Source organism: Ochotona curzoniae, unplaced genomic scaffold (assembly GCF_017591425.1).
Source record: "Ochotona curzoniae isolate NIBS_2020 unplaced genomic scaffold, NIBS_Ocur_1.0 contig_2321, whole genome shotgun sequence".
NCBI classification, from domain to species: Eukaryota; Metazoa; Chordata; class Mammalia; order Lagomorpha; family Ochotonidae; genus Ochotona; species Ochotona curzoniae.
This window is the reverse complement of record NW_024465421.1, coordinates 7,906,963-7,933,613: the sequence shown is the minus strand read 5'-3', so window position 1 is coordinate 7,933,613 and position 26,651 is coordinate 7,906,963. Positions and strand designations below refer to the sequence as shown.

At 41.3% G+C, this 26,651-nt stretch overlaps 2 protein-coding genes across 4 annotated transcripts; one reads left to right on the top strand and one right to left on the bottom strand.

Annotated features, from left to right (window-relative positions):
• Positions 1–3,399: 3,399 nt before the first annotated feature.
• Positions 3,400–22,902, top strand: LOC121151970 (cytochrome P450 3A6-like). 3 transcript variants are annotated; one of them, XM_040973840.1, is made up of 14 exons: positions 3,400–3,565; positions 7,513–7,606; positions 9,070–9,122; positions 10,858–10,957; positions 11,951–12,064; positions 12,743–12,831; positions 13,208–13,356; positions 16,572–16,699; positions 17,089–17,155; positions 18,849–19,009; positions 20,242–20,468; positions 21,435–21,437; positions 22,444–22,606; positions 22,710–22,902. In XM_040973840.1, exons 1-14 carry the CDS (start codon positions 3,495–3,497, stop codon positions 22,803–22,805), a joined length of 1,515 nt encoding a protein of 504 aa, XP_040829774.1. In that variant the 5' UTR covers positions 3,400–3,494; the 3' UTR covers positions 22,806–22,902. The 3 variants fall into 3 exon arrangements, with proteins under 3 accessions (XP_040829774.1, XP_040829773.1, XP_040829772.1); XM_040973839.1 differs by lacking the exon at positions 21,435–21,437; XM_040973838.1 differs by lacking the exon at positions 21,435–21,437 and having other exon boundaries at positions 7,513–7,612.
• A 2,425-nt stretch (positions 22,903–25,327) lies between these two features.
• Positions 25,328–26,281, bottom strand: LOC121151969 (olfactory receptor 2AE1). Its single transcript, XM_040973836.1, has one exon. The coding sequence runs from the start codon at positions 26,279–26,281 to the stop codon at positions 25,328–25,330; it is 954 nt and encodes a 317-aa protein (XP_040829770.1).
• Between the last annotated feature and the right edge of the window lie 370 nt (positions 26,282–26,651).

Sequence of the window (26,651 nt, the reverse complement as noted above, 5' to 3'; positions counted from 1 at the left end):
TGCTCTGGGAGGGAAAGATGTAATACTGATGATCCCATTTCCAGAGCACGCAGTTTGAGGCTGAAGAAGTATAAAGAAATGGTACAGAGCTGCATTAATCACATGCTGAGGAGCTCTCCCTGTTAGGATTCTACAGAATAGAATACACTGACTGCCTCCTTAGTACCTGTAATTAACATAGACTCAGTTTAAACACTTTATTGTGTCCTAGGTGGCCTGGCCCTCTTTAACCTCTTTTTTTTCTCATAGTTGTGTGATTCCAGGCATGTATATTTGATTTTTTACATGAAGGGTGATATAGAGTGAAAGTAGAGAGATGTTCCATGTGCTAGTTCCCTCTCCAAGTGGCTGCAACAGCTGAGCTGAGTCAGGACAAGGTCAGGAACCTCATATGGGTCTCACACATGGGTGAGGGATTTACAGACTGGGACATCTTTTGTTGCTTTCTCAGGTGCATCAGCAGGCAGCTAGATCAGAAGTTGGGTAGCTGGGATTTGAACCAGCACTCATATGAGATTGTGCTTTTATAAGCATATGATTAACCTGGCCCATGCATGTTCTTTCTTTTTTTTTAAATCTTTATTTCCTTTGAAAGAGTTATACAGAGAGTGAGAAGGAGAGACAGAGAGATCTACCATCCACTGTGGTACCCTCCCCAAATGGATACGATAGCCAGAGTTGGAACAGTCTGAAGCTGGGATCAAAGAGCTTCTTCCAGGTCTCCCAGGATGACAAGGTCTTAGGCTAACCTCACAGATTTCCCTGGCCATAAGCTGGGAGCTACAATGGAACAGGAACAGTTGGGACTCAAACTGGAACCCATATGGGATGCCAGAACCACAGTAGGAGGATTAGCTTGCTATGCCACCACTCTGGCCTACAGCATGTTAATTTAATCCCTCAGGTACATAGATTGACAATCACTGTGTTTCTGTGTAGGAACTGTCAGTGTGCAGAAGTGGGACCCTCTCCCCACCTGTTTATTGAGATAGTGGAAAGGGTTTCCTAAGGAGAGGATATTAAACTCCTGAGAGGTGGATAGGAATCCACCAGATTGAAAATTTACTGGGCTTTCTGCAGAGTGGAGAAGAGTCCACACACATGCAAGAAGACATGGACATATCACCTCTGGAGACCTTGGAAAGAGGCAAAATGGATCATATTAGCTTCAAACATTGTGTACATATGGTGAAATGTACTGAAACAAGACTAATAAGTAATTGAACAGATGAAGTGTGGGTTGCATGGCTAGAGGGATTCAGATTGTGTGTTGCGGGTGATGAGAGCTGTTGCAGGAACTGAAGCAAAGGAGGGACACTGCATGGTGCATGCCTTGTGAGGCTCTTGCTGGTGGTGGAGTAGTGTATGGCCTAATAAGGCCAGACCGGGGTCAGGTCAAACAAGTTAGAAAACCACTGTAGCAATGGTAGCAGAGAGATCACAGCTTTGCCCTCCTCCTCAACACGTCTCGTGAAGCTGAATTTCCTGTTTCATAAATATTTTCTATGTGGTCTCATGAAATCTGTCCTACATTTCTATTTTTCTTTTAATTGTTGGCTTCATCATTTCTTGCTCCTCACCTTACTAGAAGCCTAATAGTTCTCATTGCACAACATCTGAGTTGTTTGCAACATTGACCTATCTGCTTACCACACAACTTCAGTAAATTGAGAGTGAGTTAAAGCTGTGTGGTCATTTTAGTGGCCATAAACAGTTCTGGAGCATTTTGTAATCACATTGAGAGTGTTCTGGGAGATGTTGGACAAAACAGGACCTTATGTAAGTCTGACAACTCTGAATCCAAGCAGACAGAACACTATTTATTTTAGGTCACAGCGTATGGCTCCATGCTCCGGTTTCAAGTTTTAACTGCTTGGACAATTTCTCTTCCATCTCTTCTGTTTCCATATTTGTGAACTGGAAATTAATGCAACCTCAGTACTACTTATGTCCCAGAATTCCCATAAAGATGAATTTTAAAAGGTGTCCAATACTTGGTGAGCCCTAAAGGCCTGTGGAAATGTTTAGAGTTAATGTATTGGGAGAGAGACATGGCTGGAGGTGGCAGAATGTGAGCAGTGATGATAAAGTCCTGCTCATCCTTTTCCAAACGTTACAGTAGGGCTCATGTGCAGTGCAGATCAGTAGAAAGTACATTCTCTTCCCTCCTCAACCTCTGTAGACAGATTTCTTCACCAGATGCAGGGCTTTTTCACCATCCATCATTAAACCCATTGCTTATTATGAAGAAGGATGGCATGTCTTCCTGTCCCCTGTGTCCCAAAGAAGTTCTAAATCATGTTTTTAGAAATATGACTATTGTGTATTCGGCCTGAAATGACATCTGACACAACTTAGCGACCAAGTTGTTTGGAGCCCACCTGGATATTTGGGCTGTTATTTTTTGTTTTTCTGTCACATCCATCATTTCTGGAAATGCTATTTTATGTTTGGAGTGGAGTATTATTGAACGGGATCTAATTTTGTACCCGCTGGATAAGCTCTATTAGTGCACAGGGCACAGCCTAAGTAAATATTCAGGGCAGCCACAGCTCCACTGGTCCATTTTTAGGCATTCTTATGGCAGCAGAATCCTGATGGATCCGTCTCAATGTGCAGTGATGGGGACTGAGGCTTTAACTGCTCCTCCTGCAGTGGCAATAATCTAGGAAGATGTAGTGTTCCCTACAGGGTCTTGAAGAAAGGGAACACAGGGTCCAGCAGAATTACCTGACTCAACCAATCTGTTGAGAGCCACTGTGCTAGACACCAGGGACATAAGAGAGACTAAGACCCAGGCCATGCCCTTGAGATGCTTGTGATATGGTAAAAAAAAAAAAAAAAAAAGCACAGGTGGGAGCCAACAGAGATGCTAGAGGGCAGGGGGGACAGTGATTCAAGTGTATTTAGGATTGACTGACAAGACCTGGAGGAGAGAGTGCTTCTGTGTATTGGTGGAGTTTGGGGAAAGAAAATGCTATCCAGGAGTGGTTCTGTGTATTCTGGGGGTTGAAGGAGGAGAAGCCTTCTACGGGCACAGGGTTGTTCTGGTCAGAGGAACCCGCCTTTTAAAATCTTAGATTTTGGTTGTTTCAATTTTGGAACATTTGAACTGAGGTCAGTCATGGAAGGAAAGGTAGACTAGAGGACATTTGCAATCATATTTTCACTTGACTTCCTGTTGCAAATGAGTCAATAAAGCAAAGTTTTATGGTTGTTACAACTGATTGACTACAGAGCACGATTACCATCAGGTATCTGTGATTCCTTGCCAGATGCCAACTTGGAGAGAGCCCCAGATTGCAGGCAGTAAACCAATGTCCTTCTACTGGCTGCAAGACCAACCACACCTCCTTCTTCAGTGCATAAATATTCCAGTCACCTTGCCTGGATCACGGCTGACAGAGCAGGGCGGCTGTGCATGCACAGCCCAGCAAAGAGCAGCTCACACAGCTGCAGGCAGCGCTCAGAAGACAGAACTGCAGTGAGTGGCAATGGACCTGATGCCAGACTTTTCCATAGAAACCTGGGTTCTCGTGGTTACCAGCCTGGTGCTCCTGTATCTGTGAGTAGCTGTTCCATCTGATCTCTCCTGAAGTTTTGAATCTGGAATGGTAATGAGGCCAGTCTTTCATTCATCTGTTCTGATAGAGTTGAATTTGCCCAAGAACTTAGTGTTAACCAATAGAGGGATAATTGCTGATCTCTGTGAGACAACTGATGTATCTCACCCCCATCCAGTTTCCAGTCTTAGCAGGTTTAGTGACATCTGCTTCTTTTTTATTATTATTATTAATTGCATTGCATTATATGACACAGTGTTATAGGCACTGGGATTCCCCCCCCTCCTCCCCGAACCCTCTCCCCATGGTGGATTTCTCCACCTTGTTGCATTACCACACAGTTCAAATTCTTTTTTTTTTTTTAAGATTTATTTTTATTATTATTTTTTTATTGGAAAGGTGGATATACAGAGAGGAGAGACAGAGAAGAAGATCTTCCATCCGATGATTCACTCCCTAAGTGAGCACAACGGCAGATACTATGCCAATCCGAAGCCAGGAGCCTCTTCCAGGTCTCCCACATGGGTGCAGGGTCCCAAAGCTTTGGGCTGTCCTCGACTGCCTTCCCAGGCCACAGGCAGGGAGCTGAAAGGGAAGCAGGGCTGCCGGGATAGAACCAGCGCCCATATGGGATCCTGGGCGTGCAAGGCAAGGACCTTAACCACTGCGCCACTGCGCCACTGCGCCGGGCCCCACAGTTCAAATTCAGTTGAGATTCTTTCATTGGAAGTATTTACCAAGCATAAAGTCCAGCATCTTATTATCCTAGTGAGTTCGACGATTTCTTGGTGAGACCATCTCTGATCTGAAGGTAAAGTCAGCAAAGTATCATCCCAATCAATTAAAAGCCCCAACATAACATCAATAACAATTTACAACATTATGGCATTAATTGACATGGTATTGATTAACCAATATGTTAATAGGAAAATGCAGGTTCTTAACTACATCCTGTGACTTTTTCATAGGCATTTCAATTTTGGTTTATATTCAACTGGGTTCCATACACCTCAAAATGGCTATAGATTATTATTCAGCTGTCTCGTGTCTATTTTCATTTTGGTATTTAGCTGTTTATAGTGTTGAATCATGATTTTGCTGAACTTGGTTGTTTTTCGGATGGTCTGATCTAGCTTATAACTCTAGCAAGACATGTGTCATCAGTTTAGGTACAGAACATTTTTTTTTAGGAGGGGTGTGCAGAGAAATCCCCAATACCCCAGGGAGGCGTAACTAATCTTTGTGTCCTACCTAGTGAGGTATGAGTGAATCCACGCTGTCCATTTCCTGTCCAATTCTAAGCTTTCCTTGTTGTAGTGACATCTGTTTCTAAGAAGGGTTCTCTGGTTCTCAGTCTGGCCCAGGCTGGCCGGTGAGAATTCAGCAGAGACAGAATGTAAACATGTGGCTACCAAGTGCAGTGGGATTCTCACCCAAGGTTCAAACTTGAAAAGTTCTGGGGGCAGGAGAGTTTGTCTTGCACCGATTTGCAGTAGCTTCACTATGAATTCTGAATCTACCTTGGGAGAGTGTGAGAGATCGTGCCCTATGAATAGGGGTGGTCCAGCCCATCCACCCCCACTTCTGCTGCCCAAGCATCATTGGCAGAGCAGTCCAGAGCCTCAGGAGTCAGTGGAGGCTCAGTCTCCAGTTCTTCTGACTCCCTGCACGCCTCCACTGGGACTCCCTCCTGTCATTTCTCTAATGAATTGTTTCCTCAGCCTTGACATTGGTGAAGTGATTTTTTTTTATGACCTTGCAGCAATCATGTGGTTTTCAGTCCTTTCTTTCTCACGGTTCTTTTTTGGGGGGATGTTATAATTAGTTTAGAGACTGATTTCTTTTCACTGAAATCTGATTCATAAATAGCTTCAAAAAGCAGGAGCTCTCAATATTCTGTTTTCACGTTTCCCTCCCCCGACAACTAAGTGCCAGTACAGGAGTGTGAATCAAGGAAGCCCAGGAGAGAAATTGCTTTTTATGTTGAGATTCCTGGCCTGACAGAACAGGTGAGGAGAGAGGTCAACTGGATTGTGGATGGGACAATTCCCTTCATATCGTATTTGATCTCCACCTCAATTATACTTCGGTGGCAGCTGATGTCAGAGTTTCGCTACATGTCTTGGGGGAAGGACCCAATACCCTAGCGTAGTGGGCTGAGATGCCTGTGGTGATCAACTATGTGTGTATTCCTACAATTTTTTTTTCAGTTATATTTGATCAAATACCATAAGATCTACTGGGTTGCTAGAGTATTACTAACATTTCCTGCCTTCAAGGCTAATATGTAAAGAAGAGAAAATTAGATCATAACCCATTCCATATGGAAAAGCTTATGGTTATTTATTAGCTATTGCGTAATGAATATCCCTATTATTGTCAACAAGAGAATGTTGGAAGGTTTACTCTCTTGCTGCTGGCAGCAGTTTCGATGCATGGTGAAACATTTACAGAATATACTCCTTAGCCATACTTGCTGAATTTCCCACTATGGGGTCATCCAGTGGATCTTACAGTTTCACCCTTTTTAAAATTCATTTTTTATTGGAAAGTCAGATTTCCAGAGAGAAGGAGAGACACAGAGAAAGATCTTCTGTCTACTGGTTCATTCCCCAAGTGGCCACAACGGCCAGAGCTGAGCTAATCTGAAGCCACGAGCTTCTTCTGATCTCCCACACGGGTTCAGGGTCCCAAGACTTTGGAACATTCTCTGCTGCTTTCCCAGGCCACAAGCAGAGAGCTGGATAGGAAATGGAGCAGCCAGGACACGAATCCATGCCTGTACAGATTCCTGGTATGCGCAAGGCTAGGACTTTAAAAACTAGGCTACCGCGCCAGGCCCACAGTTTCACTTTTAAAGTGCTTGCCAGCAACCACTTCCTTCTGCTTCTCTTCTTCCTCCAGTCTGCCATTTCAGTGTCACTGTAGTGAGGATTAGCAAGGATCCAGGACCTTGTATTTGGAGTCTGTATACGACCCGGGGAAGCTGGGTTGCAAGCAGGACTATTCTAGGGGAGCACGGGCCTCTGGCTGGTTTGATAGAGATGGCTGATAGACTGTGGCAAGAACCTTGGTGCTTTATCACTAACCATCTTGAGAACAGTGAACATGCCTGGTGTTGTGTTTGCCAGTATCAACAGTTGGAAGGGTGTGTTTCATGAGAAAATGCATGGAAATGAATCCACTGTTCTTCATATGTGTGCTCACATTTCCCAATAGCTCAAATCCCCAGATTGTCTAAAGGCTTGTGATTTGTTCACTGATATTCATGTTTCTCTGTGGCACATGGGAACCTGAACACATTTGTGATTCTGTAGAAATACAGAAATGAGGATGCTGATTGCCTGGTTTGATCAGTTTTCACTCTTGGATGAAATCTTGGGTTGCACACTCTAAAATGAACATCAAAAATAAAAAGTAACCCTGTGGTAGTCCAGGGTGTAAAGTCAGACTTGTGATGAGTCACGTCCTATATAGGATGTTGATTTAAACGGGAAGTAAAACTTTAAAATGCTCAGCTAACTCCAAGAATAATGACACCATAGATTCTCAGTGGCCCTCTGATTGAGTGGATTCAGTTCAACATTTTTTTCCCTAGGAATAAAAGAAAAATCATCTCCCCCGGTTTGGAACCAGGATGAGAATGCTCATTGTATGTGGGAGTGAATGAAATGTCTCAGGGAAGTTCCAGCCTGAACCTCTCAGAACCGCTGCCATCCCGGGGCAGTTTTTCAGGGACTCAGTCTAGGATTGGGACTTTGAAGACTTTAGGGTCTTTACTGAGACTTTGTGACTTCTTGGGGCGGGGGGCTTGTGGTGGTGATGAGGAAGGAGAGAATGAGTCCTGTTGTTAGTCACTGGCCACGTGTTACCTCCCTGGTTTGGCTGTCCTGTGTCCCCTCTATATAAACTATCACCCCTGTGACCTGAGTCCTTCTTGATGTTTTAGGTATGGCACCTATACACATGGAACTTTTAAGAAGTTAGGAATTCCTGGGCCAAAGCCTCTGCCTTTCCTGGGCACTCTCATGGGCTACCGCAAGGTGAGTGTTGTTGGAACTGTCTCCTTTGCTTCATGTGTTTGCACAGAGCTGGTGAGTTCTCCTCAGGGGAGAAGTTCTGAGTTTCCCCACTTTCTGACTGGTGTGTAAGTCCCATTCAGCGGGGGGAGGTTATTTTGGGCTTAGAATTCAAATGGGCTTTGCCTCATTAGAGATTGGACTTTCTCTGCCACATCAGCATTAACATTCAGCTGAGATTGATGTTTATGTTCTGAGCATATTATAAAGAATTCTTTGGGTTTTCCTTGACACTTTCCCATGAACATGTCACCATGCTTAGTATTTGGAGGAATGTGGGATTGGGCCCCTGGCAACTCACCAAGCTGTGTGCAAGATTCCAACTTTCCTGATTGTAGCAGAAACTGTGATAGCTTGTGCTTCCTGTACGTATGTGTATGTGTGTTTCTAAACATGTGTGCACAGTTTTGCGGCTCCTATTTCCTCTCACACAGACCCTAGCCTTCTTTCTTTTTTGTTTTAACATATATATATATATATATATTTATGATATCATTCCATAGGTTCTGGGATTGCCCATGCCCTTCCCCAAGCCATTCCCCCCTCCACATTGATTTCCCCTCTAGTTTTACAATCTTTCTAATGTAAATTTTCACAAGTGGAGTTGTCTTATTAAAAAGTCACTTGAAATTTCCATATTTATTTTTCTTCTGGAAGGGCAATAATTTCTTTCCTACATCAGTTCTGAACTTCTTTTCAAATTAAAAGCATCACAAGTGAAACTTAGCAGCATGACAATTTTTTTTTCTTCAGAAGTGAGAACTCACAGCAGTGTATTTATTTATTTATCTATTTAGGGTTGGGGGAGGGGAGAGACATATAGCTCTGATGTGCTTGTGAACTCTGCCAGTGCCTTCAACAGCCAAGATTGCACTCAGCCACCCTGAGAGCTTTGAGTTTAATCGATATTTCCCAAGTGACCCTGAATTACCCTGTGACACAAATCTAGAACAAAAGAGATTGGCTTGGTGTCCTCAATTTCCTGAATCTTCCAGAAGCCTAGAGAAGAACTCCAGAGATAGAAAAATGAGTAGATGCATCTCTGGGATTCTCACTGCTTTCCCTAAGTCTCCGTTTCCTCGTGTGTCCATGGAGGAATTAACTTGAAGGGTTACAATATTTTGGACTCCGCAGAGTTTCAGGAAAACATTTCACAGTGACAAGGGTTATGTAGCATTTATGGACAAGGGTAAGCCCCTGGATTTCCACAATACTCAGGGACCTCAATGGCTCGATTGTGCCGTTCACTTCTCTACTTCAAAAGTCTTCTCATTTTTTCCTCTGAGATGTCTCTAAATAAAAGTGTCTGTGTAAGTGCTGCATAAAAATATTAAGCCTGTTGTATTTGCATTTGGGACATTTGGCCTCAATTTGGGGTCAGCTTTACTATATTTAGTATAATAATTGTATTTCATTTCCCTTCCTAGGGTATGTGGAATTTTGACATGGAATGTTATAAAAAGTATGGAAATATGTGGGGGTGAGTATTTTGGAAACTTCCATGTTTTTTTGTAAGGCACACACTGTGTAGGGGACAACCTCAGCTTAGATCCTCTTGGTATGAAGAGTAAAACTGGAGGTTTGTCCTACCAAAGATTTTATACACCCCAAGAGTCAGTGTCTGAGTTTGGTGTGAATGTTGTAGATCATCACCTTGTCCAGCCGTTGATGACCCTGGGACCCCAACTTTACATCCTGCTTAGGGTCTGGCTGTTCCCTGTTTGCTTGCATTAATTGAGTAAAATACATGATTCCAGGCCTTTCTATTAATGTATTCTTGTACCTGCGTCACACCATGTCTTTTCTTTCAATTACAATTTAAACTTTGTCACATAAAATTTATATTTAATATGTGCTATTGGAAGGACTAGGTTTGGGCTTGTGTGATGGTGTGGCATCCCATATGGGCACCCGTTAGTGTCCCAGCTGCTCCACTTCTGATTCAGCTCTCTGCGCATGACCTGGGAAAGCAGTGAAGGATGCCTCAAGTCCTTGGGCCCCCGCATCCACATGGGATATCCAAAAGAAGCTCCTGGTCCCAGCTTCACATCAGCTCAGTTTTGGACATTGTGGCCATTTAAGGAGTGAACTTCTCTGTCTCTATGTCTCCTTGTCTGTGTAAAATATGCATTTAATTGTTAATTAATTAATAGAATTCTTTAAAAAAAAAAAAGGACTGAGAAGTACAGAGACCATAATGCAGATCATCCATGGGGCGACAGGAACCTGTGTGATCTCAGCTGCTGCATCCCAAGATCTTCTCTGGCAGGAACCCACAGTCCGGGGGCTAGATCCTTGAACTGAACTCAGACAGTGTAGTAAAGGACACGGTGACTGACTGCCACAGTCCCACTAGGCAAATGCTCACCTCCTATATCTTTTTTATTATTATTATTTTGATTTTGCCTGCATCTTTTAAAACCAGGAATTCAAGCAGATTTCAAAAAGTTTGTGGGAAATCCATATTATGAACAAACTATGTATGAATTTCCAACTTGACACCCAAATCAGCTGATCTTTTAATGAATGAGATTCCAAAGTCCTTTGTTTTTTAAGTTCTTTAAACCTTTCCTTAACAAATGTTCTAATAGTCCTTTTTAAAAAAAATGTTTGGTCTTTATATTTTCAAAGTCATATAGCAGACAGAATGAAAGAGAGAGAGAGAGAGAATGAAAATGAGAGAGAGCGTCTGCTTGTTCACTCCCCAGGTAGCCACAATAGCTGGAGCAAGATGAAGAAAGCTTAGAAGCCAGGAGGTTCATCCAGGCTCCCATGTGGGTGTCAGGGGTCCTAACACTTGGGCCAACTTTTAGGCGGTTATCAATGAGCTGATTCTAATGTGGAAAGTTGGGGCATGAACCAGTACCCATAGGTGATGCCAGTCTTATAGGTGTGGCTTCTTTGCAGCATCACCGTATTATCCCCTTTTCGTTATTTCTACATACGTGGTCTTCATGACAAGATATTTAGACTTCAGATGTCTCTGTCCTACTTGAACTGTCTTCATTTTGTGAAAGCTACAGTAATTTGTGTGTGTGTTGAAATCTTCCTGTATATTCTACTCTAATGTGAATCAGGAGGGATGTTGCTTGCTGTGTGTTATACAAAAGGAAAATGAGAAATGTAACGTCAGGATCAAAGTTTGAATTCATGAGCTCGGCTCTGGCCGGTGCATCTGGCTTGTTGGGTTTAATCAGTTCTGTTCTCTACCGCAGGTTGTTTGAGGGTCGGCAGCCAATGTTGGCCATCACTGATCCAGACATGATGAAAGCAGTGCTGGTGAAAGAATGTTACTCTACCTTCACAAACCGGAGGGTAGGCATTCATTTTTGTCCCTGCAAATTTAAGTGTTTATTTGTTAATCTTCTATTATTAAACACTTAGTCACACATTTTTTCAGGGAAGGTTCAGGAGTATTTCCTCTTATTTTTCTGGATGATACTTTTTTTTAAAAGATTTATTTTTATTATTTTTTTATTGGAAAGGCGGATATACAGAGATGAGAGACAGAGAGGAAGATCTTCCATCCGATGATTCACTCCCCAAGTGAGCGCAACGGCCGATGCTATGCCGATCCGAAGCCAGGAGCCTCTTCCGGGTCCCCCACATGGGTGCAGGGTCCCAAAGCTTTGGGCCGTCCTCTGCTGCTTTCCCAGGCCACAGGCAGGGAGCTGGAAGGGAAGCGGGGCTGCCGGGATTAGAACCGGCGCCCATATGGGCTCCCGGGCGTGCAAGGCGAGGACCTTTAACCACTTGCGCCACCGTGCTGGGCCCGAGATATTTTTTTTAAATTTCCACGCGAGACAGATGTTTTAGTATTTGGTTTTCTGTGTAACATTTATTTGGTTTAACACATGAATTCCTGTTCCATCAATATTGTGCTGAGAATAACAGGAATTTTAATTTATAACTGTCTATTGTGATTTGGGGCTGCATTGCACTATGTGTATCTCCTACATTATCTTCATTATCCATCCATTCACCGACCACTTTCTGTTCTTCACCATCCTAAACGATGTTCTAGGTTTCCTTTTCTGTCTCTTCTCCTGGAAAAACTGCTTTCCTCTCATAGGAGCATTGACTGCTATAGGAAAATGAAGATAATGGCCTCAAACCACAGCATTTCCACTCCCGTGTGAGGCGAGGCCTTTGGGGGAGTATTTATTGAGTACATAAACTTAGGTATGTCAACTAGAATACATGCCACCACTAGTTTTGGAAATGATTGATGTGTGTGTTACAGGTCTTTACAATCATCATGAACTTGGAAACTTACATAGAACAAAATGTCTTTTATTTGGATTCTAGGTGTTGGGACCACTGGGACTTATGAGAAAAGCCCTCTTCAATTCTGAGGATGAGGAATGGAAGAGGCTTCGAGCGCTGCTGTCCCCGACATTCACTAGTGGTAAACTCAAGGAGGTATTTTAAAAAGTGGATTTAAAAAAATTATTTTATTTCTGTTGCAAAGTCGGATATAGATAGAGGAGGAGAGAGACAGAGAGGAAGATCTTCTGTCTGTTGAGTCACTCCCCAAGTGACCACAATGACCGGTGCTCCTCCGCTAATCCAAAGCCAGGAGCCAGGAGCTCCTCCAGGTCTCCCACATGGGTGCAGGGTCCCAAGACCTTGGCCGTTCTTGACTGCCTTCCCAGACCACAAGCAGGGAGCTGGATGGGAAGTGGGGCTGCCGGGATTAGAACCAGCGCCCATATGGGATCCCAGCGCATTCAAGGCGAGGACTTTAGCCACTAGGCCACCGCACCGGGCCCCAAAAGTGGATTTTTAATTAGAAATTTAAATGGATTAAGAACAGGTAGAAAGTAAAATCTTGGTACATATTGCAGTGCGTTTGCGGTGTCTCAAAATGATCTTTTGACTTTGTGACCTAGAAGAAATATTACATTCATCTAAAATATTGCTTACTTACCTCTGTTTTGATAAATCAAGTTCCTCTAACTTCAGTCTCTACATTGAACCATGGGTTAGGTGGTCTATAGAGAGAGGCATTATGGGACATCTTCATGCAATGGAAAACTTTATTCTTATGTGATTTGAATCTTTGTATCTCACTGGTTGGTATTGTGTGTTTGTACTTAGATGATACCCATCATTGCCCAGTATGGAGATGTGTTGGTGAAAAATCTGAGTCAGGAAGCAGAGAAAGGCAAGCCCGTGGACTTGAAAGAGTAAGTAGGAATGTAGTTGTGGGGTTCACTAGAGTAATCCACGATGAACCTAAGAGTCTAGAAGTCCAACAACAGGTTCCATGTGCTTGAAGAGACCAAGCTGTGAAACTATCATCTTCTGCCTCCCGGGATGCATTAGCGTGAAGCTATATCAGAAGTGGGGCAGGCTGGACTTGAACCAGCACTCTGGTGATATGGGCTTGCCAAACGTAACCCACTGACCCACACTGCCTTGCCCCAGGCAGTGGTCCTGGAAGTGTGTGGCTGTCTGCCTGTTGTGCCTGACGTGTGCATTCCCAGCACTTCCGGCTGCGTGTGTAGTTGAGGAATGGCAAGTAGGGGCTGGTTTTAATTGCCCTCGTGTCTCTCTTCTCAGAATCTTTGGGTCCTACAGCTTGGATGTGATCACTGCCACATCATTTGGAGTGGACATCGATTCCCTTAGAAACCCACAGGATCCCTTCGTGAGAAATGTCAAGACGCTTTTAAAACTTAATGTATTTGATCCTGTATTATTTTCAATAAGTAAGTATTATACTATTTCTTTTTCTTTAAAAAAAAGTCTTTTGAGAGCCAATTTATAAAACATAATGCACCCACTAAAATGTGCAATTAAGCCATCACCATGGCCAGTTTTAGAACAATTTTCTGTTTACTAATCCTATTCCTTCTATCACCACTCCTAACCCCTAATGCCATTAATCTTTCTCCATAGATTGACTATTCTTTACACTTTCTATAAATGGAATCACATAAAACCTGTCCATTGTGATAGGTTTCTCTAAATTATTTTTAAGCTCTCAAGGTTCTTCTATGTTGATGTGTGTGTCATACATCTTTTCCAATTAGGAGCAAATAATATTCCATTATACAGCTTTCAATATGTTATTTACCAATGCATTCTAATTGGGCATTTGAATTCATATCTCTTTGGCTTTTGAAAACTGTTCATTCTGTGAAAAATTTATGCACAAATTTGTGTTTGAATATCCATTTCAATTCTTGAGCGTATGATCAGTAGTAAAATGAATGGTAATGATTCTATGTTTAGAATTCATTAACTTTCAAATTTTTTCACACAATAAACATACAATTACTTTCTCACCTGAACTATATAAAGTTCCAATTTTTTCACTTCCTTGTCAGTGCTTGGTTTTTCCATCTTTTTGATCTTAGCCTTTCTTATGGATTGAAATTATAACCTGTACTGGTTTTAATGTTCATCCTCAAAGTGATCATTCCATTATATGTATTTTCATGCCACCTTTAAATAACTGTCTATTAAAGTCCATACTATTTGAATTACATTTTCTGTGTTGTTGAATTACAAGTATTCTTTATACATTGTAGTTACAAGTATCTATGCAGAACAAATGGTTTGTAAAAAATTGTTTTCCTGTTCCTTGGATATCTTTTATCCCTCTTGATAGTTTCTTTTAAGCACAAAGACTTAATTTTTGATGGTATACGTTTTGTGTATTTTCCTTTTATTGCTTATGATTTGGGTAGCAAGTCTAATAATCCATGATCAAATCTTGGCTTTCCTGTTAGAGTTACGTAGCTTCAGATCTGCTATATTGTAATTTGATCCATTGTATGGTTTTCAAAAAGATTTATTTTTACTGATTTGAAAGGCAGAGCTGCAAAGAGGATGAGGGAACTGGGGTGGGGTGAGAGATTGAAAGAAAAACGTTCATCTGACTGTCCAATTGTACCAGCGTTATTTGTTGAATTTGATACCTCCTCCCTTAAATGGTCATAAAACGTTCAAAATATTCAGTAGGATATGAAAATAAGGATTTAATTTTTGGGTTCTATTTCTGTTGTGTTGGTCTCTGTCTATATGTGCCTTCAGGGACCACCCCACTTTCTGTGGTTTATAGCTTTCTGATATGTTTTGAAACTGGGAATCACAAGACAAATTTTCTACCTGCTGAGTCACTCCCCAAGTGGCTCTAACACCTGGAACTAAGGCAACTTGAAGTCTGGTACCTTGAATCAGAAACCGCTTCTGAATGTCCCACATGGGTACAGAAGCCAAAGGCTTGATTCATTCACCAAGGCTTTCCCAGGGCATAAGCAGGGAGCTGGATGAGAAGTAGAGCATCTAGGACATGATCCGGTTCCCACATGAGATGCCAGTGCTGCAGGCAGAAATTAGTTTGCCAGCCCCATACTATGGGTTTTTCATATAAGAATGTAATCTATTGGGGAACTATTAGCTGCCTTTGCCACGTCACAGGCCCTGTATCTAATCTTATTAGAGTAAGTTCGTCTGCACTTTGTGTTTGGCAAGAAGTGCTATTCCTCTAAATACTTAATGGAATTCACCATTGAATTCATTTGGCACTGAGGTCTTCATTATAGATAGTTTTTCATGTCTGTGTATACCCTATACATGTTGTCTCTAACTTAACTGTTTCAATTCTGTAATTCATGTTCTTATGGGAGATCTCAATATTATTTATTTAATTTATACACACTTTACTAATAACTGAATTGTTAGATTTCCTTATAATTCTATACTCTTTTTCTGTCTAAACTAATTATTTATCATTCATTTCTGATGCCAGTAATATGTCAACAGCCATTACTCCTTCACCTATCTAACTGAAAGTTTGCCATTTTGTTTACTTTTAGAAAAAAACCTCCAGCATTTTATTGATTTTTCTGTCATTTCTCTATACCACTAATTTCCACTTGAGTCTTTCCCTTTCTTCTTTGTACTTCCTTTCAGTTCAATTTGCTCTAAATTTTTCAGCGTGCTGCCATGTCAAGTTAGATAGTTATCTGAGATCTCTTTAAAAATGTAGACACTTGTAGCAATGAATTTCCCTCTAATTGATGTTTTTGCTGTATCTGACAGTAGATGTGCCATAAGTTTTGGCATAAAGTGGATTCAACTTTATTAACCTTTCCAGGAATTTGTAATTATCCTTTTGATTTTTTCTTTGAATTTGACTGTTTAGGAGTATTGAATGATTTCCACATACATGAGATCTTCCTTTTTTCCCTTGCTATTATTGATTGTAGTTTTTGAAGATTTACTTATTCATATTTGAAAGGCAGATTTATAGACAAATGAGGAAAGAGAAAGTTCTTCCATCTGCTGCTTCTCTCCCCAAGCCACCATAACAGCCAGAGCTGAGCTGGTGCAAAGCCAGGGGTCAGGAACATTTTCTGGGTCTCTCACACAGGTGCAGGTGCCCAAGGACTTCAGTCATCCTCTATTGCTTTCTCAGGCCATCAGCAGGAAGCTGGATTGGAAGTGAAGCAGCTAGGAATCAACCAGTGCTCACGTAGGGTCCCAGGATTAGAAGACAGATGATTAGCCTGTTGAGTCACCATACCAACTCAATTATATTTCTGTGCTATTATTTCCATCATGACTGCTTTTATTGAAGAGGCAGTTATTACAAGCAACAAAGGGGTGTTTTTGTTTATCCAAAGAGTATACAGTCCAATAAATAAAAAGCAAAGAGGTCAGGGAGTTTCATACACTCCTTTTGTCATTTCAAGGATGAAGAAAAGGCCATTGGTTGCTCTGTTAAGTAAGGACCTCTGTGTGTGGATGTACCATAGCTCGGCCATCGGCCTGGAAGTCTAAAGAAAAATGCTGAGGGAATGCTTCCTGGCCCAACACCCTGAGGACTTTTACTCTTCTGATTGACTGAGCAATGGTAATGGTACCATGTAAATGCTGCATTCCATTATGGTTTCTTTATTTCTTTTTCCTATAGTACTTTTTCCATTCCTCATTCCAGTTTATGAAGCATTGAATATTACTGTGTTTAAAAATGATGCTGTAAATTATTTGAAAACATCTGTAGAAAAAATTAAAGAAGATCGCCTCAAAGACAAGAAAAAGGTAAATGTTACATGAGGATGTTCTGTCTCTGTCAGGGTTTGGGGCTGTAACCATATGATTTGTGTATTTTTCTGGGATTTTCTTATTAATGGTGGATATAGAACTCTAGGTTTCAGAATTACAGGGTTTCTTTTTTTTTAATTTTTGGAAGAGAGGAAGAATGTTGGGTTTGGGGCAGGTGGCATGAAAATGAGTCAGTGAGAACATTTACAATGTAATGATAGGCATGACAATTAGTACTTTCAGACATAATATTGAAAGTGGCGAGTCAGGCGACACCAGTCAGACCTCTGGACTTGAGAGGGGTCTTCTCAGAGAGCAGGTGCACTGCCAAGCTCCCGATGCACCTCGGACTTGTGGTTGTCTCATCTTTGACATTTCCCTTTCAGCACCGGGTGGATTTACTACAACTAATGATTAACTCCCAGAATTCCAAAGAAGTCGATTCCTACAAAGGTAACCAAGAATGGATGGGAAGCATTTTGTTCCAAAATATGCAATGTAGTTTTCTAGGCAGATGAGCAATTCTACCAGACTGCCAAGGGACACGTGTTCAGATATGATCAGTGGTAGCCAGAGTGAATTCTCCCAGCCTGTGACATGACCATGAGAAGTACAGTATTCCTTGCCAGGAAGACAGTGAGTGAGTGTTGGGTTACAGCTGCCAGTAAAATAGAGGCTGATACCCAGTCACCTCCACATCTCCAGAATCAGCGCCTCTGCCTGGAAATGTTCATCTAGATGTGGAATCAGTCATTCTGTCCAGAGCTGGTATTAATTAGGACTACTTGGCGGGGGAGAGGGGAAACACATGGACTCTTGGGGGGAACTTTTAATTGTTTGTATATTTGCAGTTTCTCTTTAAATCTCTATGTACTACTATTACTTCTCGGCCTTTTGGCTAAGATCAAGTGTAAATCTCTACGTACTACTTGGACCGTGCAACAATGGCTTTCAAGTGAAGCCATGGTCACTATGCTGGATGAGAAATGACTTCCTAAGTCCATTGTATTTGGAAACTGGAAGTGATCATTCCTACTGAAATGGCTTTGCTCTCCAGATCATTTCTTTGATCAAAATGAGGAAAACAAGTTTATTTGCAGAGAATAAGAAATAAAATACTTCCATACATACCTTACCCAATGATTTCAACAGGCTTTCATTTTCTGTTTCTCCCTCCATCTCTCCATATTTTCCTTTTGCGTCTCTCAGAAAGTTCCCCCAGTTCACATTCTCTTCACAATTACCTTCAGCCTACCACCGGTTTTGTTAGCCATGTCACAAAATTCTGAAGTACTTCACAATTGGCTCAATTGGTTCCATTACATCTGTGTAAACATTTCTTAATAGATTTCCTCTTTTTATTTTAAATAGTTTAGTTTTATTTACATTTTTATTTAAAATTTCATTATTATTTGAGAGAAATAGGATAAAGCAGGTGAGTGAGTATGCATGTTCATTCATTAATCCACTCTACATTCTCACAACGGCCTTGGATGCTTCTGGAAGTTTCTGCTAACATAGAGAAAGCATTTGGTGGTTGAAGTATCCATCATCACACTGTAACAGTAGTCCATGGTAAACCAGACCCATTTACATTTTGATGTTAACACATTATTTTAGGTTATGAATTGTATAGAGTAGGTATTTATGTATTTCACTGTTCTGGAGTATCTAAATGTCATAATTCAGTCCTGACTAGACAGAACAGTTGATGTTAATGCCTAGATTCTTAGAAGCCACATTAAGTGGTGTGCTAGCTTATTACCATAAGGGCTAGATGGAGAGCATGAGGAGAGGAAAAAGAGGGGCACGTACTAGGGAAGAGGGTGTTCAGGCCATGACTTGCAGGCATTGCTGATTCTCACACTGTATCCCATCTTTCAGTATCTCATGCTAGGAACCTGGAACTCCATTCGAGAATCCTGTCTGTGTGCAGGTGTCCAAGTACTGGGGCCATCATTTTTGCTTTCCCAGACACAGCAGAGCACTGAATTAGAAGTGGAGCAGCTGGACTTGAATCCAGCATTCGAATGTGCTTCAGCTTAGCCCACAGCACAATACTTAACTCTATGTGGGCTTTGTATATTTACTGTGAGTTCATTCACACTGATATGCTTTACCTAAAAAGTGTTTCCTCTCTTTTTAGCTCTGACTGATCCAGAGCTTGTAGCCCAGGCCATTATCTTTATCCATGGTGGCTTTGAGACAACTAGTAGTACTCTCTCCTTCATTATGTATTTCTTGGCCACTCATCCTGATGTCCAGCAGAAACTGCAGCAGGAAGTTGATGCTGTCTTGCCCAATAAGGTGAGTGGGTGATGTTTGAAGTAGGGGCATTTTGGGACCAGTGCCTCCTCAGTGTTGTGTAGGTGGATGGATGCAGAATGTGTGAACCTGGAAACATTCACTGGCAATTTAGAAATCATCTAAAGGAAAAATACATAGAGCGACAAGGATGCTGGTGCTGCTCACAGAACCTTAAGATATTTGTAAAGTAGTGTTGGTCCTGGGACCCTGTTACAAGAATAAGCCTGGAGCCTAGGGTGGTATGGCTGTTTGGTGGCAAAGTAAACACCAGGTTCATCTTCGTCAGAGTTTGCAATTCAGGCCTGAGAGACTATTCTTGAAATGGTAAGTAGAACTGGAATGAATAGGTTCCTGTCTCTATTGAACTCTCATTAGAATTAAATCTTACCACATTAACGTATTTTAAACTTTGGGGCCATAATAGGATAGAAAGAGGACAGTTCCTCATCTTTGCAAAAAAAAAAAAATTTTTAGAAGGTTTATTTATTTGGAAAGGCAGATCTAGAGAGGAGGGGAGAGACAAAGAGATTTTCCATCAGTTGTTCACTCCCATTAAGTCCACAAGGGACCAGTGTGAGATCAGGATGAAGCCAGGAGCCGGTAGCTGCTTCTGCTCTCCTATGTGAGTGACAGAGACACAAACTCTCAGACTGTGCTATGCCACTATTCCCAGATCATTATCTGTGAGATGGGTTGGAAGTCGAGTGCCCAGACACCATAAATGATGAATGCTGGCATTGCAAGTGGTGGCTTTACCTGCTACATGACAACCTTGGCCCCTTATCTCTTCAGATTTTGTATATATATTCAAAGCAGTTTCTAATCAGCATTTTTTGAAAAAAGATATTGGCATGATTTTGAGTTTTTTCCTTTCCATGTCCCAGTTCCTGGACTTCTCCTTGAAAGATGCAATGACTTTGCATATTTTATGAGAGCCTATTGTACTCTGTTCATCTCATTCATATATGTATTATAAGGTCATGTTGAGGATTTCAGAGCCTGTGGAGGAATCTTCCTCAAATTTCCCAGTTCATAACTACTTCCCATATTGGAATGTATTATTCATTCAGAAGGGCAAACGATGCTATTCTTACTAAATACCTCTTAAATGTCAATATCTTTCCCAAATGTGAATTATCTTCTGGAACACCTAATGCTTCCATAGTATTGCACTGACTGAGTTTAAAATTAATTCCATATATCAATTTATTAAAATCTGTTTATTTTTCCAGGCACCTGTCACATATGATACTCTGATGCAGATGGAGTATCTGGAAATGGTGGTGAATGAAGCTCTTAGAATATACCCAATTGCTACCCGAGTTGAGAGAGTCTGTAAGAAAGATACTGAAATCAATGGGGTATTCATTCCCAAAGGGACACTTGTGATGATGCCAAGCTATGTTCTTCACCGAGATCCAAAGTACTGGACAGACCCTTATGAATTCCGCCCTGAAAGGTATAGAAACCCTGGGAAAGGAAATCCATCTGACCCAGGCTGGTTCAAGCATATTATAGTATCTCTTAGTGTATGTAACAAACTTGTAGAATCTTTTGCATCTGTGTATTTGTATTTTAGGATATTTTTTAATGAAAAAAGTAATTGTTGCTTTCAAAACTATTGAAAATGGTAACTAGAGAAATGCTACTATCGTGATGTACAATTCAAAAAAATCACATGACATTGAGAAGGTTTAAGTCATATAACAGGTTCTGAAAATGCTAAGCAATTTTATATTATGGATTTGGGTGTGTGGATTGTGTATTGGTGGGGATTCAGGTTGTTATTCTCCACTGATAAACATATAGTAATTGAATCCCTCCCAACCAAGAAAAGCCCTGGACCAATTGGCTTCACTGAAGAATTCCACAAATGTTTTTTTAAAAACTTACTCAATCCTCCACAAGCTATCCCAAACAACAAAAAGGGAAACAATCCTTCCAAACTCTTTCTAGGAAGCCAATATCACCTTAATACCAAAGCCAGATAGAGACACACAGAAAAAAATAACTACAGACCAACACCCATGATGAACATGGAGGCAGTGACCATCAAGAAAATACTAGCCAACAAGGATGGCTTAACATTTGCAAATGAATAAATGTGATTCACCATACAAATAAACTGAAAAATAGAAAACATATGATCATCTCAATAGATGCAGAACAAGCATTTGATAAAATCCAATACCACTTCATGCTAAAAAACCTTCAACAAGATAGGCTTAGAAGGAACATTCCATAATACAATCAAAACAATATACAAAACACCTAATGCCAGCATCATATTAAATGGGGAAATTCTGGAAGCTTTCCCACTAAGAACCAGATCTAGAGAAGGATGTCCAGTTTCACTGTTGGGGTTATGACTGCTTCTGAAGGACTATACTACTGTAAGAACATAGGGGAAATCAAGGCAGGGGAGTAGGTGAAAGGGAATTTGCGGAGGAGGTAAGGGAAGTCACAGAGCCTACAGAATTGTAGAAAATACGCAATTTAAAAGAAAAAGAAAATCAAGTCTACAGAGCATTTTTTACCACATCTACACAGGCCTAACACTTGTCCCAACACCCATAAACGATATCAGCTCTCTCACACATTGCCTTCCTCTGATAAAGTACCGTGAGCAAAATAACCTATAGAAACTTAAGAATAGCCAACAAAATTTCAGCACTCTTTTAAAATCAAAGAACTACATTCCATGGTCATTTTCACAGTACATTCTTTTCTAAAAACCACGAACTATCCAGGAATTATTTGGATAAATGATGTTTAACACTCAAGGAATTTATCAAAGAGATAAGAAAGAAAGTCACTGATGGTATTAAAGTTGAGTAGCATCAGATGCCATAAGAAATTATCTTACTTAAACTATTATGGCGAGAGAAAAGGAGAGTGGTGGTGGGGAGGATCTCAAAAAGTATTTGAGGGAGAATTTAGAGAGGAAAGAGAAGAAAAGGGTGGTAGAAAAGGCGGGAAGTTAAGAAAAGTTGAAAAAGAAGGAGGAGGAGAACAGGTAAGAAGGAGATTATAGAAGAGAGAATATGGAAAAGTTTATTTAGATATTAGAAGGAATCTTCTCCTTTCTCTGTGAACATACGACCAAAACAACTATCAGTTGAAGCAGGAACCTGCTCTCCCTTCCATCATTCTTACTTCTCACATGCATTCCAGAATATGGACACATCAACCACTGTAAATGTAACTTTAAAGTACACATGTGAAATGTCTTTAAACAGCATCTACCTCATCTCATCAACAAGACAGAAAGCTCCTCTAAGGTGAGGAGTAACTTACAACTCTTAAAGCTCAGTAAGAGCAAGATCTGAATGGCTAACCCACAAATGCTTGAGAGGGATAAGCAACAACCCGAATAGGTGATTCTTGTGGCTTATTGTATCACTAATTTGTTTTCATTTCTGTTGTGGAACCAGGTTCAGTAAGAAGAACAAAGACAAAATCAATCCTTACACCTACCTTCCCTTTGGACTTGGTCCCCGAAATTGCATTGGCATGAGGTTTGCTCTCATGAATTTAAAATTTGCTCTCGTCAGGTTAATGCAGAACTTCTCCTTCAAGCCTTGTAAGGAAACCCAGGTTAGTGTACCTCATGGGTCAATAAGGTTTTACTGGCAATTTTCTTTAACCTAATGGGATCAATAGTCTTCTACTTCTCATCATGCTTACTTCACTATTGCAGATCCCCATGAAATTGGCCATGGATATGATCCTTAAACCTGAGAAACCCATTATTCTAAACGTTGTGTCAAGAGATGGGACTGTACATGGAGCTTGATTTTCCCATGGACTTCAGCTTTGCTCTTCATGAAGGCTGTAACTAAGAACACCAGAGACCTCAGTGTGCTTTGCTAATAATAGTTGGAAATAAACATGAAATCAACCTATGGTACAGGGACATGATTAGTGTGGGCACATTGAGCTGCCGTCTCTGTGTATGTTCAGTATATTGTCTGCTGTGTAATACAGAGCAGAGGAAATGACAAAACCAGTGTGAGATATGTAGACTTAACCTCTCTGGTTTGTGGATTCTCTCTCTCTCTCTCTCTCTCTCTCTCTCTCTCTCTCTCTGTTCTTTTAGTCCTATCATTCCTTGCTTAGCTGGATCACATGATAAACATTCATACTAGTTTTTCTTTTGTTAATTTTTTTATGCTTTTTACATGGTTGATTAGTGTGGGGAGGGTCAAAGGCTAGAGGAAAGTGGGTGAGATCATTGTTTTCATATTCTCTTTTTCCTTCCTGTTTCTGGGGGAAGGGGAAGGCAAGGGGAGAAACCACACTCAACCTCCGTACTGCCTCTACACCCTGGGATGGGAAGTGGCCACCAATGCCATCCCCAGGTTCCTGATGTGTGACATGCTACAAGTGCTCAAGCAGTTTTGATAATTCAACAGTTCTGAATTTCTGTCAATCTTGCTACTCCAAGCACAATGAAATCCCTCCAGAATTCACTGGCTGACATCAACCACATTGTCCAGATATTCAGTGCCAACACTTATAGTTATTCAATACGTTCTGCCCTCTGTCCTGTTATGGTACCAGGAATCTTCTGCAGGCTCCAATGTACTGCCATATACTCCATGTGCATCTGGATATGCTGTCCACTGTTCCAGCTAAGCCACTGAGAAGGCCCAGCTCTGATACATGCACTCCATAGTCAGACCATGGAACATACAATTCTCCCCATGGTTGTAGTTCTGAGTCCAGTGATTCAGTTGGGGGCATCCTCAAAGAAACTCCATCTGAGGTGATCCAAGACCTGATTCTTGTGTGTGCTTGCCAATACAGGATCTGATAAAGTCTGTCACCCAAGTCAGCCTATGCACACACTGGTGGTTGTGATTGCTGAGTCAGTTATGTCTCCAGCCTTGTCCTCTCCATAAACCAATGGGCATTGCAGCCCAAGCCCAATCCTGCCCACCACACACTCAGCCTTTATATAAACCAGTGGGAGCTGCAACCTAGTTGGAGTGACTCCCCCAGTAACCTCCACCAGGCCTGCTTCCTACCCTGGTTCCTATGATTGCCAGTATATACAACAAACTGATCCAGTCTGCCCCACATCTCATTCAGATCTCATATATGTCAATGAGCATTGAAGCCTAGTTCAACCCAACCAGCTTAACTATCCAGTCCACACTTATGCTGGTGGGTGTCACTCTCTGTCTAGCCATGCCTGCCCCCAGTCCTGGATCTCATGCTCACCAGTGGGAATGGCAACCCAAGAGGTAGGTGCCCAATGTTTCCCTAATGGGCCATGCTTAGAGCTAAACAACCATAATGAGCACGTTATTGTGGACAGCCCTACTTTTCTCATTAAATATATGAGATTACAGCAAATTGAGAGGTTCTAGTGCAAATCCGTTCTGACTCCTAATCACAAGGTTAGAAAGCCTCAAAACCAGAAAAATACTTTTCTCCTGTGAAATTCTGAAAGATCACATTGCTATCTGATATGGCAGTCTGATTATATAGAAAGAATCCTAAATATATGTATTAATAACAGTAAATTTCATGTAGGTAGATTGCAAACCCTTAGTTGAGCCATGGATCAATGAAGGTACTCAGCAAATATATATTCATTGTAACACTGTGATGCAAGGAACTCTAAGATTCTATGAATATAACTTTTACATCATTCATCATTCCTTTCAAAACATCTTTGGATCACTCTGTACTTTGCATACTTCCAATAGCATACTCCAATTCTATAGTCCAGAAATACTCTCTAGTGGAACAGAAGTTTTTTTTCCTTTTATATTTTTAAGATTTGAGAGTAAGACAAACAGGACTAGTGAAGGTTCCTATCTGCTAGCTCATTCTCCTAAGTTCCCCATGTGTCCAAGATTAGGCCAGGCTAATGTCAGGAGTCACTAACTCAAATCCAACTTCTTCAGCAATCACCTGTCTCCCAGAGTCTATAATGGAAGAAAGATGTAATCAGGAGCTGACCAGGAACTAAATTCCTACCTGCAGCAATATACTTATTTCAGTTAATTCAGATAATAATTACTAATAGCTTTTAAATCTTTATTACATTATTATCTTTCATAGAATGTGAATGGTCATTGTACACCTTCTTTAAAAATTTTTATTAATTTTACATTGACTATAAAGTCTTCCAGAAATATGCTCCACAGTGCTCGCATGCCTAACGCCAAGTTAGTATAATGGAATTCTGTGTCAACAATGTCATTCTCACAATACTCAGAACAACGAGGATCCAGATCCTTCAAAAATATTAGCAGGTTGTCTGTATCAATTTAAGAAATTATCCCATCCACTCTGTACTCAGGGCTACCACAACTTCCATTTTTGGGTGATAACATCCCTCCTCAGTACTCTCCTCAGGGCCCTCGCTACATCCTTATTGCGAAGAGTATAAATCAGCGGATTCAGTGTGGGAGTGATGATGCTATAGAACACAGATCCAACTTTGTCTTGCAATGGTGTGCGCTCAGATCTGGGCCTCATATACGAAAAGATGCAGGCACCAAACCAGAGGGAAACCACAGTGAGGTGAGAGCTACACGTGGCAAAGGCATTTCTCTTACTCCCAGCTGAACGCATCTGAACGACACTGTGCAGGATGAAGATGTACGATGCACAAACCAGGAGGATGGGCAGCAGGAGAAGCAGGACGGTGCTGATATACTCCGTGGTCTCATAAACACTGATATCACCACATATCAACTGCACAATAGCTGGAAACTCACAATAGAAGTGGTGGATTTTCCGAGACCCACAGAAAGGGGAGTACATCAAGACCATGGTGTGAATGAGGGAGTTGACGCAAGCCCCCGACCATGACATGACAGCCATCATCAGTCCCACCCTTCTGTTCATCAGCACACTGTAACGCAAAGGGTGACAGATAGCAACATAGCGGTCATAAGACATGAAGGACAGCAGAAGACACTCGGCACCACCCAGCGACAAATAGACAAAGTGCTGCGTTGCACAGCCCACAAAGGAGATGGACTTCTTGCCAGACAGGTAGTTGGTAGCCATCTTGGGGATGGTTGTGCACACGTGCATCAGGTCCATGAGGGAGAGCTGGCTGAGTAGGAAGTACATTGGAGTGTGAAGCCGGGGATCCGCACAGATGAGCAGAATGGTCAGGCTGTTGCCAATCACTGCAACGAAGAAGACCACCATGGTCAAGGAGAAGAGAAAAAGGTGGATGAGGGAGTCATCAAAGAGCCCTTCCAGGATGAAGTCTGCCATGGAGGTCTGATTCCTCTGCCACATGTCCCCTCTCACAGTCCTGGGGAAACAGGGAGTGGCACTGAAGTATGATACCAGAAAAACTAGGACCCAAAATACTTGAAGAATTCTGATTGAAGAATTTTTGAAGAGTATTTTTTTCTATTAAACAACAGCAGTAATGGGAAAGCTTTTGTGAAAGAAAATTTAGTAGCCATCTGCATAGACATATTCACTTTGGAATTCTAGAATATCTAACTCTAATACATGCCACCTTCAAGAAAAACATCCTCACATAAAAATAACTGATTTAGATATAAATATGCAAACAAATGAGCGCTGATTCTGTATTTAAATATTCAAGGAGCATTTATTTGCTTGCTTAAATCATCATCTGAATTTAATCAGAGAAGCT

Coding starts and splice junctions, on each gene's coding strand:
- LOC121151970 (XM_040973838.1), top strand. CDS start 3,495: ATGGACCTGATGCCAGACTTTTCCATAGAAACCTGGGTTCTCGTGGTT. Junction 3,566..7,512: donor AGCCTGGTGCTCCTGTATCT/GTGAGTAGCTGT, acceptor TTGATGTTTTAG/GTATGGCACCTATACACATG. Junction 7,613..9,069: donor TGGGCTACCGCAAGGTGAGT/GTTGTTGGAACT, acceptor TTCCCTTCCTAG/GGTATGTGGAATTTTGACAT.
- LOC121151969 (XM_040973836.1), bottom strand. CDS start 26,281: ATGTGGCAGAGGAATCAGACCTCCATGGCAGACTTCATCCTGGAAGGG.